The following is a 19,931-nucleotide window of genomic DNA, read 5'->3' on the forward strand; positions in this document are numbered from 1 at the left end:
GGTCCTGCTTGGAGCAGGGGGTTGGACTAGATGCGACCTCCTGAGTTCCCTGCAACCCTTGTTATCTATGACTCTCTGATCTCAGCACTCCTTACCTGCAAGGGCAGCAGGATGGAGGAACCGACTGCCCATGGTGTATCACTGAACTTGGTTTTGTAGTCTGAGGGAACCTGCCTGGCACAGCTCAGAGGCTTGGATATAGCAGCCTGTTCCCAGCCCAGCACAGAGAAGCCCCGTCTCGCTCTGGGAAGCAGGCTGGAAGTGAGAGGGGGGTGAGAAAAGAGGAACCCAGAGCCCCCCTGGTACAAAACAGTGTTATTGCTGACATACATACCCACCCTCTGCCCCCTGTGAAGTGAGCAGCAAAGCGTGCAATTGCACAGGCATCTGGAAGCCAACCCGATGCACGCGTGAGCCTCTGTGCATGTCTGACTGCACCTGATCACTGTCTCCTGGGGTAGATACAGTGGAGCCCCTCTTGCCTGACTCTGCTGCTCCCCAAATGAGGCTTCCTAGGCCTCATCAATAATTAAAACCCAAGCTGCCAAATGACTGAGCCAGGCGCCAACCCTGCTTATTGCAGTCGTTATCTACCTGTCTGCTACACGGGCTTGAGGGAGGGGGAGGGAGGGAGTTATTGCTTCCGAAACACAGCAGCAATTATTCCTAGATTAGAAAGGCCGCTGTGCTTTGCAGGCTGGAGAGGAATTTAGCCCCAGTCAGCCCCACTGAGAGCAAGCGTCTTAGCACTGGGCTCTGAGAGACGTGGCTTTGTGTCTCCATGCCCCTCAAGCCCCTGTTTTTCCCTCCAGCTTTCCCAGAAGCACCGTGAGCATTACCAGGACAAGACCGGGACCGTGCACGGCGTCCCCTACTTTGTGTTGCCGGTGAAGGAAGGGGACAGATATCCTCACCCTCTGGATCTGTGAGTAGTGCAGTGCACCAGCCCTGACAGCCACATGGGTGTAGGGACCCTACACTCCTAGGGTGTAGGGTCCTTGAGAAGTCAGGCTGGAAGGGACCCCCAGAGTAGCACAGCGTGACCCCAGATTCCCCACCCAGCTCATAGGAATCCTGGAGCAGCGGGGCTAGAAGCAAGCCACAGAGGTCACATCCAGTCCAACCCGTCGCAACCATCCCAGGCACATCCATTGTCCAGCTTTTAGCAAAACTATGCAATCACCCAGGACACAGCACAGAGCATCACACCTGCCCCTGCCCCAGGGAAAGCAGGGGGATGGCAGCAGCCAACATCCTGCTTCTTTCAAAGGTTAAAACAGTTTTGTGAGATCCCAGGTAGAGGCCATGCCCATACTACAGAGGAAGGCATACCATCCCGAGGCTGCACCAATCTGACCAGGGGGCAAAATCCTTCCTGACCTCAAATGTAGTGTCAGTCTGACCCTGAGCAGAAGGGCAAGACCCTCTAGCCAGGACCCCTGGGATTGAGTCCTAGCAGGAGCATTGGCATAGCTGGATTTTGCATCCCTCCTGTAGCCTCCCGTGCACACAGTTGGCTACTGGTGACCTGCCTCCTCCTCACACTCATCAGACACCCTCGGGGTCCTGAGATGGGGTTGGACCAGTGCCAGATTTGTCCTTCTGGGCTGCGGGGAACAGCCCAGTGCAAGGACCAGAGTGGCCATGCAGGGGAAGTGGGGTTCTGGGTGCATCTAGCCCTAATTCTGCCAGATGTGGGTGGACTTCACTCCCACTGAAGCCCCTGGGAGCAGATAGCTCTGCACCACTGAGGGGTGCAGCCATGAACCCCCAGCTTGCCAGCCATCCCAGTGTGGAGCAGTCACCCCAATGGAGCAGGTGTTTGTGGCCCAGTGGGCCACTGAACACTGTTGCTGTTGTGCTGCGTGCACGTCTTCCCCTCATCCAACCTCTCTGTCTTGCTGCAGGTCCAACTCCTAGCTTGCATGCTCCTCCATCCCCATCCCTGCTGCTGGCTAGCCCTCAACTCCCACCCTGCTCCCTCCTCCAGCCACAGCCCTTTCCTATGGATGCTGATGCCAGGTTCAGCCCCCAGGGACTGGGCACATGGCCTTGCACTGGGGTCCCTTCCTGCAGCAGTAATGAAGGCCATGTCTTGGGGCTGCGGGGACCAGGCTGGGGAGCAGGGAAGGGGCTTCCTCCTCCAGGAGAAGCAAGGAGGCAGGAGTGGGGTGGGGGCAGGAGGGATCTGTGCACCCGGAGGGGCCAAACCAGGTTGCATCTGGTCTGCGCGTACCATGAAAGAGAAGCGCCACATTTGCTATTCACATGAAGGTGGCTTCATATTAAAGCAGGGGGGGTTATGTCCATGCCTCCTGTTCCTCTTATGCTGCAGGGACATGGTATGAGATTGGTGTGGCTCATCTGCAGGACTGCAAGGGCAGACTGGAGAGGGGTTGGGCAGTGCAGTGACAGATGGGGCAGGGAGCAGAAATCAGAGTAGCAGATCAGGCAGGGAACGTAAAGGAGAGTGGAAATTGAACAAGGATCACAGGGAAGGAGACAGAAAGAGCAGCAGATCAGGGAGCACAGGGCAGGGAGCAGAAGTAGCAGATCAGAGTGCACAGGGCAGGGACCAGAAAGCAGAAGAGCAGATCAGGTAGGGAGCAGAAAGTGGAGCAGCAGATTGAGCAGGGAGCACAGGGCAGAGAGTAGAAAGCAGAGCTGCACATTACGCAGGGAACACGGGGCAATAAGCAGAAGGCAGAGCAGCACAGCAGCCAGGGAGCACAAGGCAGGGGGAGAAGCAGAGCAGCAGATCAGATGCAGGGCACAGAGCAGAAAGAGCAGCCAGGGAGTGCAAAGCAAGGATCAGAAAGCAAAGCAACAGCCCAGGCAAGGAGGACAGGGCAAGGAGCAGACAGCAGAGCAGCAGGTCAAGCAGGGGAAAGGGATTGCAGTGGCACTTGTGGAGGGTGCAGGGTTGTATTTGCAGCCATGCCAACAAAACAGTGGGCCCCACTGTCCTGGATAACCCTGCTTTCAGGACCCTGCCTCTGAAACGCTCGCCGAGTAGGTTGCCCTGGAAGCCTGTGGGTAACTTGGACCACGTTGCACTCAGGAAGCCTGGGGACACTGCGACACTGCTCATCCCTCAGGACCTGGGATTGTTTTCTCTTCCAGGTTTATAAGGTTGGGGATTTGTCTGTGATCTGTCTATGTTTCTCGCCTCTTTCCCCCATTTTGAACATTGGATCCATTGTCCCTGGAAACAGCAAGAATTGTGTTGTCAGTCCCTAGTATCGCACAGGGACTCTGGCATCACCTGTGCTCTTTCCAGATTGAGTTTTATGAAGTTTTCTTGTAAACAGTTCTCTAAAATACAGGGTTGTGTGGACACGGGGGGCTCGACCTTACCTGTGTCCTTCATAGGGACCAGCATCACCCATCCCACCCCCTCTCATCTGCAGGCAGCCCTGGCCCAACCCCAGCTAAGAGAGACATGGGCCAGCTTCTGCAGGGACCCTCCAGGGATGGAGACCCCACCACTTCCCTGGGCAGCTGGCTCCTCCGTCCTGCTGCTCTTGCAGATAAGGAGTGCTGAAATCAGAGAACCATAGATATGAGGGTGGGAAAGGACCTCAGGAAGTCACATCTAGTTCAACCCCCTGCTCCAAGCAGGACCAGCCCCAACTACAACATCCTAGCCAGGGCTTTGTCTAGCCAGGCCTTCAACACCTCCAAGGATGGAGAGTCTACCACCTCCCTGGGGAGCCTGTTCCAGTGCATCACCACCCTCCTGGTGAAAAAGATTTTTCTTCTGTCCAACCTAAACTTTCCCCGCTCCAACTTGAACTTCCCTTGCTGCAACTTGAGATTCCTCCTATCTCTGAAGACCAAGCCCAGCCCTGGAAAGGGACCTTCAAGGAGCGCAGATGAGCCCCTGCTGGGCCATCAGGGAGCTCCGGGCATGCCTGCTCACTGTAGCTTGGATCAGGACTTAGAGTAGAGATGATATCTTTTATTAGACCAACAAGATTTTTGCAAAATCTTGTTGCTTGGATCTGCCTTCAACAACAGCCAGTTCCTCTCCTGGGTCTGGAGCCTTGCTGGCCGGATGGACACATCAGTTAAGAGTCCTCATGGAGCTACGTGGTTTCAACCCGGATTCAAGGCCCAGGCCTCCTGCACGATGCAGGTTTACACGATGCTTTGTGACTGGTCATATGGTAGCTGGGTTTCATGCCCCACTCCTGGGCTGTGCTGTCACCCCTCTGCCCTGGTGTCTGTATCTAAGATTGTGAGCTCTTTGGAGCCAGGGATTGTCCTGTGTTATATATCTGTACCGCATCACACAGAGTCACATCGACATGCTATGCAATCACAACGAACCCGGGGAGGCCTCGACTGGTTAACATTAGGATGAAACTCTTTAAATTGCTGGAGACTTGAAGTCACAATGTCCTGGGCTGGGTGACTACAGTCGGCCTCCCTGACCACCCCCACTGTAACACTGATTAGATGCTGTGCTGATTTCCTCTGGAGCATCAATCCACCCCAGAGGTGGGTGCATTTCTCCGGGGGGGGGGGAGGTGTCAGTATCCCAACATGCACCATCTTTATGTCACCTCTGTCATGATGTGACATGCAAATGTTACCAAAGGTGATGCATCAGATAGCCATGATATTGTTTGCAAGGAGAGGACCCGGCAAACCTCTTTCTAAGAGCTCACAGCTGAGAGGGACCTGCTGTCTCTTGAATCCAGGGTTCAACACCCAAAGATGCCCACAAATTATCTGCTGCAGCTCCTCACACACACCCCAGCCACAAAACACATCATGGAAACACCCCCCTGCAACAGGCTACAGGTACGAGACAGGGGAGACATGGCAGGAATAAATAGCTGATAACACACACCTATGCTTCATGCTAAGAGACAGGCAAAACCCTCATGGTCTGTGCTAGGCTAATATGGGGGGGAATATCCTCCCTGACCCCAAATCTGGTGGTGGGTTCAGCCCTGAATTGAAAATCAAGGTCCTGTTTTGGACCTCAGTGGGCATCTCTTCACAGCCAGAAGCTCAAGCATCTTAGCCAGGTCTTCTGTGCTGTCCTTAAGCAGCCTTTACACCCAGGACTGGCCATCCCCTCCACACCGGGCACTCTCTCATGCAAATCCCCACCACAACATCCCCTGCCCTTCATGCTTCCTGCTCTCCCAGCTTCTTCCCAGCTCCTGGTCCCATCCCTGTTGTGTCCAGCACCGCAAGACCGAGCCATGCATTGCACCCGTCCTCCCCAGGCCATCTCTGCTCCTTCCACTCTTGCTGTCTGCAGTTCTCAGGCCACCTCTGTCTCCTCTCAGCCCTACAGCAAATCCTCTCTGCCTGGGCAGAGCCCCCCACTGTCCTTCCTGATGTTCCCAATGGACCTGCCACCCCCACCGCTGCAATATGGGGGGGGTGGCAGATGTAGGCAATGTAGGGGGGCAGTCAGGAAGGCCAAGGCAGAGATGGGACTGGGACTAGCTTCCCAGATTAAGGAAAGCAAGAAGTCCTTTAAATACATCGGGGGTAAAAAGAAGGTTCCGGGTAACGTGGGGCCCCTGCAGGACACATTAGGAAATTTGGTCATCACACCAGATGATAAAGCCAACATATTTAACGATTTCTTTGCCTCCGTCTTCCTAAGCAGGGACCAGAACAGCTCGGCCCCCCTGGGGCCCCGGGGAGGCGCACCTGGGCCAAGGGTCAGTGAGGAACTAGTTCAGAAACTTCTGGAGGGACTGGACGTATTTAAATCAGCGGGTCTGGACGATCTCCACCCCCCGAGTGCTGAGGGAATTAGCTGTGGTCATTGCGGGACCCCTGGCACGGCTGTACAAGCACTCGTGGGGCTCTGGTGTGGGGCCAGAGGACTGGAAGAGGCCAATGTGGTTCCTGTCTTCAAAAAAGGCAGGAAGGAGGACCCGGGAAACTACAGGCCAGTTAGTCTTACAGCGATCCTAGGCAAGCTGTTCGAGAAAATTATGCTGGCACACATCCAGGGGGGCCAGCAGGGGACTGCATGCTTAGGGGCAACCAGCATGGGTTCATCACTGGCAGGTCTTGTCAGACCAACCCGGCGGCCTTCTACGACCAGGTCACCAAATCCTTAGACGCAGGGGGAGCAGTGGACATCGTCTTCCTGGACTTTCGGGAGGCCTTCGACACTGTCTCTCACCCCATTCTCATTAAGAAATGGGGGGCTGTCGTGTCGACACCCACACAGTCAGATTGGTTGCCAACTGGCTGGAGGGCCGCACCCAGAGAGCGGTGGTGGACGGGTCATGTTTGACCGGAGGGACGCGGGCAGTGGGGTCCCCCAGGGCTCGGTCCTCGGGCCCGCACTGTTCAGCATCTTCATCAGTGACTTGGACGAGGGGGTAAAAAGCACCTGCTCAAATTTGCTGATGACGCTAAGATGCAGGGGGATGTGGGCACGCTAGAAGGGAGCAATAGGATGCAATCAGACCTAGACAGGTTACAGGGGTGGGCGGACGAGAATAGGATGGGATTCAACACTGACAAGTGCAAGGTGCTGCACCTGGGGAGGAACAACCGGCACCATACCTACAGGCTGGGGAACTCCCTTCTCATCAGGGCAGAGGCAGAAAAGGATCTTGGGGTCATCCTTGACTCCAAGATGAACATGGGCCGGCAGTGTGGGGACGCGGTCAGGAAGGCCAGCTGCACCTTGTCCTGCATCCACAGATGCATCTTGAGCAGGGCCAGGGAGGTGATCCTCCCCCTCTATGCGGCGCTGGTCAGGCCGCAGCTGGAGTACTGCATCCAGTTCTGGGCGCCACACCTCAGGAGGGATGGGGACAGCATGGAGAGGGTCCAGAGGAGGCCACTCGCATGATCAGGGGCAGCAGGGCAGGCCCTATGAGGAGAGGCTACAGGACCTGAACCTGTTCAGCCTCCGGAAGAAAAGGCTGAGGGGGATCTCGTGGCCTGTTATAAACTAGTCAGGGGGGATCAGCAGGCACTGGGGGAGTCCCTGTTCCCCCGAGCACCGCCAGGAGTGACCAGGAATAACGGTCACAAGCTGGCAGAGGGTAGGTTTAGGATAGACATCAGGAGGCGCGACTTCACGGTCAGGGCGGCTAGGGTCTGGAACCAACTTCCAAGAGAAGTGGTGCTGGCTCCTACCCTGGGGGTCTTTAAGAGGAGGTTGGATGAACATCTTGCCGGGGTCATTTGACCCCAGTACTCTTTCCTGCCATGGCAGGGGGTCGGACTAGATGATCTGCTCAGGTGCCTTCCGACCCTAGAAACTATGAAACTATGAAACTCTCTTCTGAGGTCCTTTGGCATTGGCTTTGCTTTCCCTCCATGCACCACTGCACAAATGGCCCAGCTCCATCTCCCCATTTCCCCAAGAGCTATTTCTTCCTTCAAGGCTCTTAACTCCCAGCTTTCAGCTCTTGTGTCGTTCCTGTCTCCACTCCACCAGGCATCCTGTATTCTTCTCCCCTCAACCCCTGGGTGCTGCTCTTGTTGCTGGCTCAGACACTAGGAATGCCTTCTCTGGGCCTCAGTGTGCCAAGCTGTAAAATGGGACGATGAACTTTGTAAAGGCCTTTGAGCCCTAACAATGTGAAGCATCAGAGAAGAGCTGAGTGCTGCATTATTCCATTAAAAGCGAGCCATGCCTCTGCCGCCTTGCCTGCTTACAGCCACGGCTCTCCTCGGCCTCAGGAAACACAAACTTCCCAAAGGCCCGAGCTGAGCAGCTCCAGAACCAGACCCTTTTCTAGGCCATCCTAGCCTGATGCGATGGTCAAGCCCATCAGTGAGGCCAGGAGGATGAGAGCCGGCCAGGGGCGTGTGGCTCTGTGGGGTGGCACCTGCCCTGGCTCAGAGGGGACCTGAGGTTTCAGTCTGGGCCCTTGCTCCCATCAGGGCTGAAACATCCCCCTGTGCTGCCCTCCCTCCATGTTAGCCAATGAATTATAATTGATAAGGGTGCTGGGCCTGCTTCCAGAGAGCTTGCCCTGCACTTCAAGGCAGGGAGCATAGAGCTGGGAGGAGAAAGCAGAGCAGCAGATCTGGCAGGGAACACAGGGTAGGGGGGCAGAAAGCAGAGCAGAAAATCCACGGGGAGTGCTTGGTAGGCAGAGAGACGCCGTCATGCACCCAGGCTCCCTGGGGTAGGCCAGTCCCTTTGTGACCCCCGCAACCATCAGCAAAGCCCTGACACAAGAGCGACCTGGCTCAGGCTTTGCGGTTCAAATGCTGTCACCTGGCCTGTGATTCAAGCTGCTGTGCTTACCATCACAGCCAGGAACAGGCTGGCCTGAATAGCAGGTCTGCAAGGCTGGGGCTGGTAGGGGACTTGGTTTCCTGCCTATAGGGGAAACAACACGCCACGGGGGGCAGGAGGAGTGATCTTCATGGAGGGCAGCCCCCCTCCCCTCTGTGCTCCGGTGCAGCAGCAACACTGCCCATTGGAGCATCCTGGTCCAAGCCAGGGGAGACGAGAGGAGCCCCAGCTTCCAAGGGCCCTAACCCGCAGGTGGAAACCCTCCTCACCCCTGTCCATCACCCTCCGCTGCCCATCCAGGGAGCCAGCAGCTCCCAAAAGGGTTCAATCCTGCTTTTAAAAACCGGGCAAGGTGCAAGGCCCAGCAGATTCAGGTGCAACCTCAGGGAAATGCTCCTGACTGTGAGAACAGCAGGACGGACGGTGGAACCAGCTTCCCGGGGGGAGCGGTGGAGCCTCTGTCCCTGGAGGCTCCTGGCCAAGTCTGGGTAGCGTCTGTCTGGGGTCGGGTGGGACTGGACAACCCTGCAGGTCCCTTCCAGCCCTGGACTTGTGCAGTCTGTTCCCACTGCAGGATCTGTTGGGCCCAGGCAATAGGAACCTACATTTCCTCATGCTCTGACTGGAAGGAGATACAGCAAGTAGCACCAGGAGAGCGATGCAGCACTGGGCTGGGAGCCTGGAGCGTCTGGCTATTGCTCCTGCCTCTGGTGCCTGCCCCTTCGCACAGGTCACCCGTGCTTCTGTGCCCAGCTTTCCTCCATCTGTTATCCACAGGCTTGGGGAACAAAGGGTGGGAAAGGGAGGTCAATATTCTTGAATTCATTGAGAGAGAGGGTCAAAAGGAAGACATTTGCCAAAAAAAAAAAAAAAAGAAAATAGAGATGGAATTGGCCAAATCATGGATTTTTTTTTAAAAAAGTCTGGGGAATTTCACTAATGTTCAAATATTTCATCATGGAAATACCGGGATCCTGGAATGACAAGAGATATAGCTAGAAGGGACCTCACGGGGTCATCTAGGCCAGCCCCTGGCTCAGAACAGGACCCAATACCTCACCGTATACCTAATCCAATTACACCTTATACCTAATCCTGCCTGCTGGACCTTGATCCAAAGTCCTCCAGTGTTGGATTTCACAGCCTCCTTAGCCCCTTTCTCACTGTTCTTGCCATTGGGAAGCACTTCCCAGTATCCGACCTAAACCTTGTAAGCTGCAATTCAAACCGTTGCCTTTCATCCTGTCCCCTGAAGCCATGGAGAACCACATATCCTCCTTGCATAGTGGAAGACAGCTATCATGGGTCTCCTCGGCCTTCTTTTCTCCAAACTAAATAAACCCAGTTCTGTCAATCCTCCTCCACTGGCCCTGCTGCTTAGACCTCCCATCATTTCTGTTGCTGTCCTCTGGACCCTTTGCTCTTGAAGTGTGGGGCCCAAAACTGGTCTCAGATCTCCAGGCGAGGCCTCCCCAGTGCAGAGCAACATGTCAGGCCCACTTGTGTTTGGGCAGCTGGGTGTTCCTTCTGCAGTGCCTCTGTCTTTATACAGTGGCATCCTGTATATCTCAGCCCATTTCTCCAGTGTTTCAAGATCCTTTTGTCCTTCAATGCTGTCCCCCAAAGTGTCTGCAACCCTTCTAAGCTTGGTACCATGTGCAAATGTAATACATGCTTGCTCTGTTAGGTAGTATAAGAGTGATGCTGTAGCTGTGATGGTCCAGCAATTATGTGAGAGGCAAGGATTTTTTTAGGGTGATACGTATAAAAGATATCCCTGCCTCTCACATCATCCGAATGGCGCAGACCCCAGCAAAAAGCCATTGAGACACCCTTTGGCTTTGACCCAGTGCTAGCTACTTTCTGAGCAGTTTCCCAACCAGTTGCTACCTTACAGTAGTTTTGTCTAGACCACATTTCCCTGCCTTGCTTCTGAGAAGGTCACAAGAGGCCATGTCCAGCCCTGCCTGAAGCCAAATTGCTTCATTCTGCTGGGATTTTTGAAATACAGCTTTGTACCTGTGTATTGTGCTGCCATGCCGAAAACAGGGCCCTGAACTAAAGAGTAGAGAAGTAAACAACCCAAAACGGAGCACAGTGGTTTTGTTTCGGGTCGGGCGCCAGCTTGAAGTGTTCAACTTCTTGTTGCTTTTCACCAAATCCCCTCAAAAGTTCAGGTCCAATTCCGATGGTTCCTGAATTACTTGCAGACCACTCCTATCTTTCCCTAAAAAATTCACCTCCCATAATAAGGGCGTGGGTCTTTACAACGAAGCTGATTTTTCTGCCCAGAATAACAGCAGTGCCATTTCTAGCCGACTAGTTTTAAAGGAGCAGCTCCCTTCATAGCTCATTATCATCTACTTGATTCCTGCTAATTGCTCTTCACTTGAGGTGTTAATGACCCTCTTTCTTTTTTAAAACAAATTATCCTTTCTTCAGCAATGTTGCTGCCTATTGGCTGCATCTGGTCTCTCACCTCCTATTTCCCAGCCCTGCAGACTGCAGCTCTTTTCAAAACCCCAGTTTCATAGATTCATACATTGTAAGGGGCTGGAAGGGACCTTGGAAGATAGTTTCATAGTTTCTAGGGTCAGAAGGGACCTGAGCAGATCATCTAGTCCGACCCCCTGCCATGGCAGCAAAGAGTACTGGGGTCAAACGACCCCAGCAAGGTGTTCATCCAGCCTCCTCTTAAACACCCCCAGGGTAGGGGCCAGCACCACTTCTCTTGGAAGTTTGTCCCAGACCCTAGCCGCCCTGACCGTGAAGTTGCGCCTCCTGATATCTAGCCTAAACCTCCCCCCTGCCAGCTTGTGACCGTTATTCCTGGTCACTCCTGGCGGTGCTCGGGGGAACAGGGACTCCCCCAGTGCCTGCTGATCCCCCCCGACTAGTTTGTAACAGGCCACTAGATCCCCCCTCAGCCTTCTCTTGTGGAGGCTGAACAGGTTCAGGTCCCGTCGCCTCTCCTCGTAGGGCCTGCCCTGCTGCCCCCTGATCATACAAGTGGATCGTCAGGTCCAGCCCCCCCTGCATTAGGCAAGAAAGATCTGCCCATGGAGTCCAGCCTTCAGCAGCAGCTGCAGTTTCAGCTTTTGGCTGGGCCAAGACCAGCTCTCAATTCAGCTGCAAAAGGGCTAAAACTTTGCCTGAGCAGGTAAAGGAAGGGGAGGGAGATGAAGATTTGGCTCTATCCCCACTCTATGTGGCCATAACTCTGGGAAAACCTTTATTTTCTTCCTCTGGCCTTCCTAAAAACAAGGCATGTGAGGTATGCTAGAAAATATGGTATTTGCCCTTACTCAGTGGCATCCTGTATGAGTATTTCAGACCATTTTCCTAGTATTTCAAGAAATACAAAGTGCGCTTCTCCCACTTTTTTGCTTCTGCCAAACAACGTCCAATACTCACCAAGCGCTATGCGTACTACCAAGAAAAGACTCGCAGTAACTCCGCTCTGTCCTGAAGCTGCAGAGAGGCAGCGATTGGTTTCCCCTCAGGTGCCCCTACTTCAACCTGAAGATCATCAAAAGGTAATCAGGACTCGTAGGAGAGATGATATCTTGTATTAGACTAACAAGATTTTTGCAAAAAAAAAAAACATTCTTTCATTGCAAAAATCTTGTTGGTTTAATAAAAAATATCATCTCTGCTATTTGTCCTGATCGCCTTTTCCTCTAGACCAATACGGCTACAACCCAGACACCTGAGTCAATGCACTCAGTGAGCTGGCAGCTGGAAGCCTTTTAGGGCTGAGCTTTGTAGACACACTGCGGGAAAGGTTGGCCTTATGACTGGGGCATGCATAGGGTGGCCAGCCTGGAGATCCAGGCTCGGTGCTCCCCGGTTGCTGTGGGACTTTGGGTAAGCTTCCCCATCTCTGTCCTAGTTTCCCCATTGGCAAAATAGGACTGCACTGCCCTCCCTGCTCAGGGAGAGGGGGTGGATTGTGGGATGCTTATGGCTTGCTCCAGGCTCCTCAAATGGGAGTGTGAGGCCATCTTTGAAGCGCCTGTTTTATAGCTTATTCTGTGGGTCTTCTCCCCAGCGTTAGTGCAGCAGGGCCCGATCGGGGACTGGTGTCAGCATGCAATGCAGCAGGCATTGGGCCAGCTGTCCCCCCACCCCAGTGGGGTGCTCGGTATTCCCCACTTCTGGGAAAGGAAGCCCTGTCGTGCTGCAGTACTCCAGAGAGGGGCTGAATGAGCCCCGGGGGCAGCAGGGAGAGCAGGATCCGACCCCAGCCATTGGGAGCCCTTTGCTGTTCATCCTGCTCTCTGCGGTCCCCAGGCAAAGCATCCTTTGAGCTCTGGGGCCACGACACCTTTGGAAGCTGATCCGGACGGAGCCTCTGCTGCTACTTGCTTTGCTGCCAGTGACTGGGCTCTGCTCTTTTCCATGCGTCTTCAGCAGTGTCTTTCCAACCTCTGCTTCTCCCTCTCTTTCTCTGATACTCGTATGTCCCCCATTAGCATGGGGTCTTCTCACTTTGCAGGTGGTGATTTCCTAAACCCCTCTGTGCAGTGGGATAGTGCTGTCACACCCATTGCATGGATGGGAACTGAGGCAGAAGCCAGCAAAGTAATCTGATCATGTGGAATGGACTATCTGCCTCCTGGGGCAATTATGAGTCTCCGTTAAAAGTTTGTCCAAAGCTTTGAGACTCTGCAGCCCTATAGTTAGAAGAGAGGTGGCCCTTCTCGGGGGTGCAGAAAGTTCATGGAGGGGGTGTCTGAGCGCTGTAGGCAGGGGCAGGGAAGGGAAGTCTTACCTGCCCCAGGCTGTCTGCAAAACGAAGGCAGATGCTGCTTCTGTAGCATCATCAGCACCCTGGAAACAGACCCCACTGCTCCCTCCCACCCCAGACCCGTACATATTGCCTGCGGGGCTTGGACAGAAGCTCCCCGGGGTTGGGGAGCACCATCCTACACCCTGCCACAAGGCACTGCTCCTATGGCCGGGCTGCTCAGGCCTGCCCCTCACCTGGCAAAGACTCCCAGAGGGCAGGAGGGATTTTAAGGGTGCCCAGGGCTGGTTTCCTAGCCTAGTCATGCTGCAAACTTTCCTAGTTTTTTTTTTTTTCATTCCCAAATCTGTGTCCACACATATGTGCATGTGTGTGCGTGCGCATATGTGCACGCATGGGGGAGTGATTCCCCTGCGTACCATCAGTGTTGAATGCTGCTCAATAATACATGCAATGTAGATGCTCATAATGTAGGTCATCAAAAGCTCCCGGCCCATGGAGCCATTTATGTTTGCTTTGCTGAGGCTCCCCCCGGCATTACTAATGAACAAGCTGCTCTGGAGGCATCATACCGCCCCCCCCCAACTGTAATTACCTTTCCCAGTTCACTGAGGCAGCCTCCTGGCTGAGAGAGCTGATGCTGCCCAGTCCTCCAAGTGCCTGGACTTCAGCCATGCTAGAGGCGCTTGAAACCCAGCTGCCTTGTTGGCAAGGCAGGGGCAGATCCAGGGGCTGTAGTGCTGCAGTTGCACCCCCGGCCTTTGATTCCTGCTCCACACAAAAGTTAAAACCGACTGCCTAGGAGCAGCAGTTTTATTAAGGCAGTGCTGAGGGAAGTGACTGATTTCATGGCTCATTGTCATCTCCCTCATTCCCGCTAATGTCTCTTCATTTCATAGGTGTTAACCGTCCTCCCTCCTTTTTAGTGGTCTTAAGGCTTCACTCTGCAAGATCTCCTGCATGTCTGCTCTCTGTTGCTGTGCCTGGGCATGTCTCTCTCCTATTTAACAGCCCTGCAGACTTTTTGTAGCTTTAGCTGAAAAGCTTAACTCAGGTGTGGTCAGGTGTAGTAATGACTGATGGTGATGTATGGGAGGTGCTCACTGTCTGAGATGCTCAAGAGGGCTAGATTTTGTTTTATGAATATGAATAAGAGATGTACACCTAACTAATGACTACAGGACTAATGACACAATCTCTTTTGACTATACAGACCATTTTTTACCTTGTTTCTTTTTTTAAAAAAAACTGAATCTAAAAACTAGCAGATTCATGACCATCCTGATACAGTTAAATTTGTTTGTGCTTTGATCATAAATTGAATAAAGTAGCACTAGGTCTTTAGTATATTAGTAAAGCTTCTAGTTTCTCTTTAACTGGAAGAAAATACACATTATGCTCTATGTGATGATGCACCACAACATCTGCTCCCCCCTATTCAAATTCCTACATCCACCCATGTTGCTAGGTATAATTTTTCCATGGTGCTGGCAAATTCAAGCACCCTACAGACTTTCACAGATTAGCCCCTGTATTGCCCTGCGGGGCAAAGTGAGGTTTTTCTTTATGCAGACAAGGTTCTGTGGGTAGATGTGGTATCTTTTATTAGACCACCTAAATACTCGGAAAATTGTTCTTTGGAAGCTTTCAGGCACAAACACCCTTCTTGATGGTCATCCCTCTTGGCCAGAGCGCAGGGTGCTTTGGGGTTCTTTATCTTTGGACAGAAAGTTGTCCCCGGGGCAGCACTTTTGTCCACGCTGCATATGTTTGCCTGAGGGAGGCCAGCAGTTTCCTAGCTTGCCTTTTCCAAGCCTCCGTAGCAGGCAGACCTCTAGGGGTGCCGTGACCTCCCCTAGCACCCCTACCTACCATGCCAAATCCAGCTTAAACGCACCCTCTCTCACCTGCCATGTCTTGCTGGTAAATATCATTAATGGGAGGCTGCCTCCTTGCCCTCCTTGGTACAGTGTCTTACTGTACTGGGCTCTGCCCAATTGCCTGCCTGCGCCCCCAACCGGGGCCTGTGCCCCGCACTCCCGTAATCGGGGCTCAGGCAGCTTCAGCCTGACCTGGCCCCCAGACCCTCTTTCCAGGTCCTACGCCCACTGGGCTCCTCCCGATCTCACCCACACTGGGGCCGGGACACGCAGCACCCTCTCCAGCACTAGGACCCCCCCCCCATCACTGGGAAGCTCCCATAAGGCCTCCTCTACCCCTATAGCCTCACCCGGTCCTCCAGCGTAATATCACAACCAAAACAGAAAACACAAAGCCCCTTGGCTATAACATAAACCCTAAGCCAACCTGGCTATCCTTCGTCCGTATCCCTGTCAGGGCTCTCTCCATCCCGTATCATCATGCCAACACTGCTCAAGCCATCCGGCTTCCTTACTATGCCCACAGAGCTCCCACTTCCTGGACTGCCAGGGGGGAACTGACTCTGGCCTCAGGCTCGCTGTTTATAAAGGCCAGGCCCTGCCCCCTTCTGGTCAGCTGACCCAACCGCTTGTCTTAGCAGCCCCCACCTGTGCCGCTCTGGTGAGTGGCAGCTGAGCCCATATTCCTGTTGCCAGTAGCAGGCACCCTAGTGCCCTGCTACACTCCCCGTGCAGGCAGAGCTCCGTCTCCCTCCAGCCCACAGCTCTGGCTCACTCCCATGTGCACGCCGCTTGCTGAACAATTCTGAACATCCACGCTTGCAATCAACCACAAGGAAATCCCTCCAAACCTGGGGCTTAGCTCTGCTCAGGCTTCTGGGATGGTCTTAGAAAAATATAATAATGGCCCAGAAGCACTCAGCATCTCCTCTTGGCATGCCTTTGAAATGTGAGGGTCTCACCTGCATCAGGAATACCTTCTTCACTGCTAGAGCAGAACAGATGGAGTCTCCTTCACTGGAGGTGTCCAAGAAAAGTTTGGATAAGCATTGGTGAAGGACGATCTAGGAGTAGCTTAGACATGCCATGAGTACTCTCCATGCTTTGGGGCTTTGCTGTTTGCTGTATGGTCCTGGGAGGGAAGCTCCACTTGTGAATACAAACAAAACCTTAGGGCCACATGCGAAAGAATGAGGTTCTTTCTCTAATGCTGAAGGTGTAGTTGGTCTAATACAAGATACCGGATTTACCCAAAGAACCACATCTGCCTATGCCCTTAGACCAGCACAGCTACAACCTACACCCCTGAAGGTGTCTTTCACACTACATCTACTCCGGTGACAAGACCGTCTGCCCTACGGAGAAGCGGGGTAAGTTCAGTTGCATAGCTATCCCTGCTACTGAAGAACTGCTTCTGCTATGTGGATACAACCTTGAAGATAGGAGCAGCTATAAATAATTGCATTCAAATTCAAATTTTAAAACTGCAATGCCAAGTGCTTTGTGCCCAGGACAGTTGTCGAGGCAGTTGTATCTTTGTCCCCTTGTGCATATGCATTACAGAAGAGTCTTTAATTACATGATTGCTCTCAGGACTTGTGGAACCCACACATCAACAAACAGGTGCCCGTGCAGCTCGAGTGCCGGTGTTGTGCCCTTTGTTTACTGTGGCACGGACCATGTTCAGCCCGTAGTGCAAGTGAACACATCATTACAACCATGTGCTTTTTTTCCCCCTGTAGGATCCTTCATTCAAACACTATTCACTATTACATAAGTGAATCCAGCTTTTGCTCTTTGAATCTCAGCAGTGCTCCCTGTGTGATCTTACCTTATTCACCATCCCACCTCAGCACTGAGAGATGCAGGACTTCTGTGTAAAAAGGATGGCTTGCTTACAAAGCTAACTAATGTTTTGTAGCACCTAAGCGGAGAAAGACAGAGTTATAGAGGAGAAAGACAGAGTTATAGAATCAGAAAAAATGAGGTTTGAAGGGAGCTCAGGAGGTCACATCTAGTCCAATCCCCTGCTCGAAAGCAGGGCCAGCCCCAACTACATCGTTCCAGTCAAGGCTTTGTCTACCCGGGGCTTCAAACCCTCCAAGGATGGAGACTCCACCACTTCTCTGGGTAATCTGTTCCAGTGCTTTACTACCCTCCTAGTGAGAAAGTTTTTCCTAATATCCAACCTCAACTTCCCTTGCTGCAGCTGGAGCCCATTGCTCCTTGTCCTGTCATCTGCCCCCACTGAGACCAGCCCAGCTCCATCCTCTTTGCAGCCCCCCTGCAGGGAGCTGAAGGCGGCTATTCAATCCCCCTCAGTCTTGTCTTCTCCAGACTCAATCAGCCCAGTTCTCTCAGCCTCTCCTCACCAGTCCTGTCCCCCAGCCTTACAACCCTCCGTTCATTGCCCTCCGTTGGACTCTCTCCAATGTGTCCACATCCCTTCTGTACTGGGTGCCCACAACTGGACACAGGACCCCAGATGTGGCCGCCCCAGTGCTGAATAGAGGGGAAGAATCACTGCCCTCAACCTGCTGGCAACGCTTACAGTTTCATGTGTGCAATAAACACAACTTCTGTCCCATCCATTATAGATGGGATAAACCCTATACTAACCCTATGTGTTAAATAATCCAACACTACACACAAAACCCAGCATTTGCATCTGCTTTTCTGAGTTGATGATCCCTTACAGAACTAACCTAGTGATCTCAGGGTATTCTTCAATGGACAGCAATACCTGATCTGAGCACCCTTCAGCTGCCAGGCACTGCGGTCTCAAAAGATTTCTTAAACAACAGACCAAAGGGATTAGCAACCAGTTTGGAGAGGTTGTTTGAACTGTGTGCAAACCAGTCTGTAGACAGTGCTTTCAGTTTGGATGGGAGCTTCAGTCCTTGCAGGCTACAGGCTCCCGGCACTAACGAGATGCAAAGAGAGGGGCGTGGGTGCCATCTAGTGTCAACTATTTAGTTGGTCTAATAAAAGATATCACAAAGGACCTTGTCTGCCTATGTGCTTAGACCAACACGGTTGCAACCAACAACCCATCTAGCGTCAAGAGGCAGGAGCATCTCCCTCTTGCTCAAAAGACTAATTGCTGCAAAGACCTGGGTGCCCCAAGGAACCCTTTGATCTTCTTGTCTGACGCTTGCACGGCACCTGGTCAGCTCTTCACTGAGTCAAAGACACGGGTCTTGACTCCGGCATGACGTGTCTGTCTCAGAGAGGAGGCATGAGGCTCAGAGACAGCTTGCTGCCCCTGTGAGGGTTTGGGGCCAAAGGCTAATCACTGTTTGCTCTTTATGGCTAATATAAATATATCCAGCTTCAGCACTCAGCTCTTTGGTCTCGTGATGCACTTCCTGAGGAGATGGGTGAGTCAGGATCTTCTCCCTGCAAGGCTAATTGACCAAGTTGCCTGCCAGTCTTCCTTTGGTAATGCTGGCTGGGCTCTGGAGTCTGCAGCTGGATCGCCCTTTCTCCAGCCCTTGAGTCTTTTGTAAGGCTCTTTTCTTGTAGTATCTCTCTATTTTCAACACTGCAAGTGGTGACACTGGGTTTTCTACATCCCAGGTACAGCTAAGTGGTGTAACCCTCAAGCAGAAACATTAGGATCATAGGAAAGTCAGGCTGACGTGACCTCACCAGGTCATCTAATGCAGCACCCTGCTCAAGAAAGGACTGCCGTTGCCTAAACCATCCCAGGAAAGTGCCTGTCCAAACTGCCTTTGAAAATGTCCAGGGACAAAGAGCCCAAGACTTCTCTAGGTATCCTCTTCCAATACTTGACCACCATCCTGGTCAGAAAGCTCCTCCTAATCACTAAGTTCAATTTCCCCTACTGAAGCTTGAGGCCATTGCTCCTCATCCTGTCCCTTATGGGCACAGAGAAAAGCCCGTGTCCATCCTTTCTATTACCACCCTCCAGGTATTTGAAAACTGTTATCACACCCACCTTGGTCATCTCCAGGCTAACTAACCCTAGATCTTTCAGCCTTTCCCGATAAGTCTTACTTCCTAGACATCAGTTTTGCTGTCTGCTGGGCTCTTTCCAATCTGTCCTTCTTGGACAGTGGGACCCAAAACTGGACACAGTGCTCCAGATGAAGGCTCACCAGCGCTGAATAGAACTAAAGAAGCACATATTGTGTGTCTGCCCCCCATCTCTCTTGTTTCTGATGCAGTCAATGGGATGCATCCACAGTGGGTGTCTGTACTGGGTTAGGAACAGCAAGTCCTGCATTTGTGCATGGAAGCTGGGCTAGGACAACCCTTGAGGCACCTTCTAACCCTGGAATCACGATTTATGATCAGGCCACTTGAAAAGTGAGGCTCTCCCAGTGTCCCCATGAGCTCCAGCAAATGCTCTTGCAATGAAGGAACTTTGCCTCTCTACAGAGGCCCAGCGCAAGGCCTGGGCACCTCCAGGCCTTATGCAAGCCCTGTTTGTTGGTGCCTCGTCCGTTCCCTGCTCCCCAGCACAGAACTGAATTTCACCTCAAGCCCTGTTTGCCTCACACACCAAATTTGCTCCAGGAAAGCTCCAAAAGAAAAGCCTCAGAGCTACTTCTCTTCTGTTTCCCAAATGCGGCAAAGCACAGCTGGCAGCTGGGATCTTTCCTGGGAAGATTCAGCCTGCAGCAAACTTCACATCTAAAGTGGGGGAAAGGCCCTAAAAAAAGGAGTCTTCACAGAAACAGTTAGCTGCCCCAAGGCAGAGGCACATGTCCCATGGCAGTGGCTCCTCTTGAGACACAATGGGCATGTCTACACATGCATATAAACATGCCTAAATTTAATGTGCATTAGCTTAATGCCCATTAAGTGGGTTTAGGCAGGTGTCTACATGTGCGGGCATTAAAGTGGATTAATGCTGTGTGGGGACAGACTTGGGACTAAAGTTGATCCCAAGTCAGTCTGCACATACAACGTTAATATACCTTAACACATCGACACATATGTAAATGCACTTTAACTATTCGTGCCTAAATTTGCACAAAGAGTTGAATTTTAATGCACATTATGGGCATGTACATGTAGACACGTG

The 19,931-nt window shown here is 52.7% G+C and overlaps 1 protein-coding gene across 3 annotated transcripts in view; it reads left to right on the forward strand.

Annotated features, from left to right (window-relative positions):
* CIMIP2C (ciliary microtubule inner protein 2C) overlaps positions 1-19,931 on the forward strand; it is a 46,792-nt gene that overhangs the window by 24,388 nt on the left and 2,473 nt on the right. Inside the window, exons 3-4 of one of the 3 annotated variants that reach the window (XM_090031169.1) lie at positions 813-925; positions 2,987-6,429. In XM_090031169.1, the coding sequence (XP_089887295.1) occupies positions 813-925; positions 2,987-3,131 (258 nt within the window). In that variant the 3' untranslated portion in view covers positions 3,132-6,429. Of the gene's footprint in view, positions 1-812; positions 926-2,986; positions 6,430-19,931 lie in introns of those variants that run through there. The other 2 variants (XM_090031170.1, XM_090031168.1) reach the window with 2 other exon arrangements.

This window comes from Crocodylus siamensis, chromosome 1, assembly GCF_052110815.1.
Source record: "Crocodylus siamensis isolate JL-2025a chromosome 1, ASM5211081v1, whole genome shotgun sequence".
Classification (NCBI taxonomy): domain Eukaryota; kingdom Metazoa; phylum Chordata; order Crocodylia; family Crocodylidae; genus Crocodylus; species Crocodylus siamensis.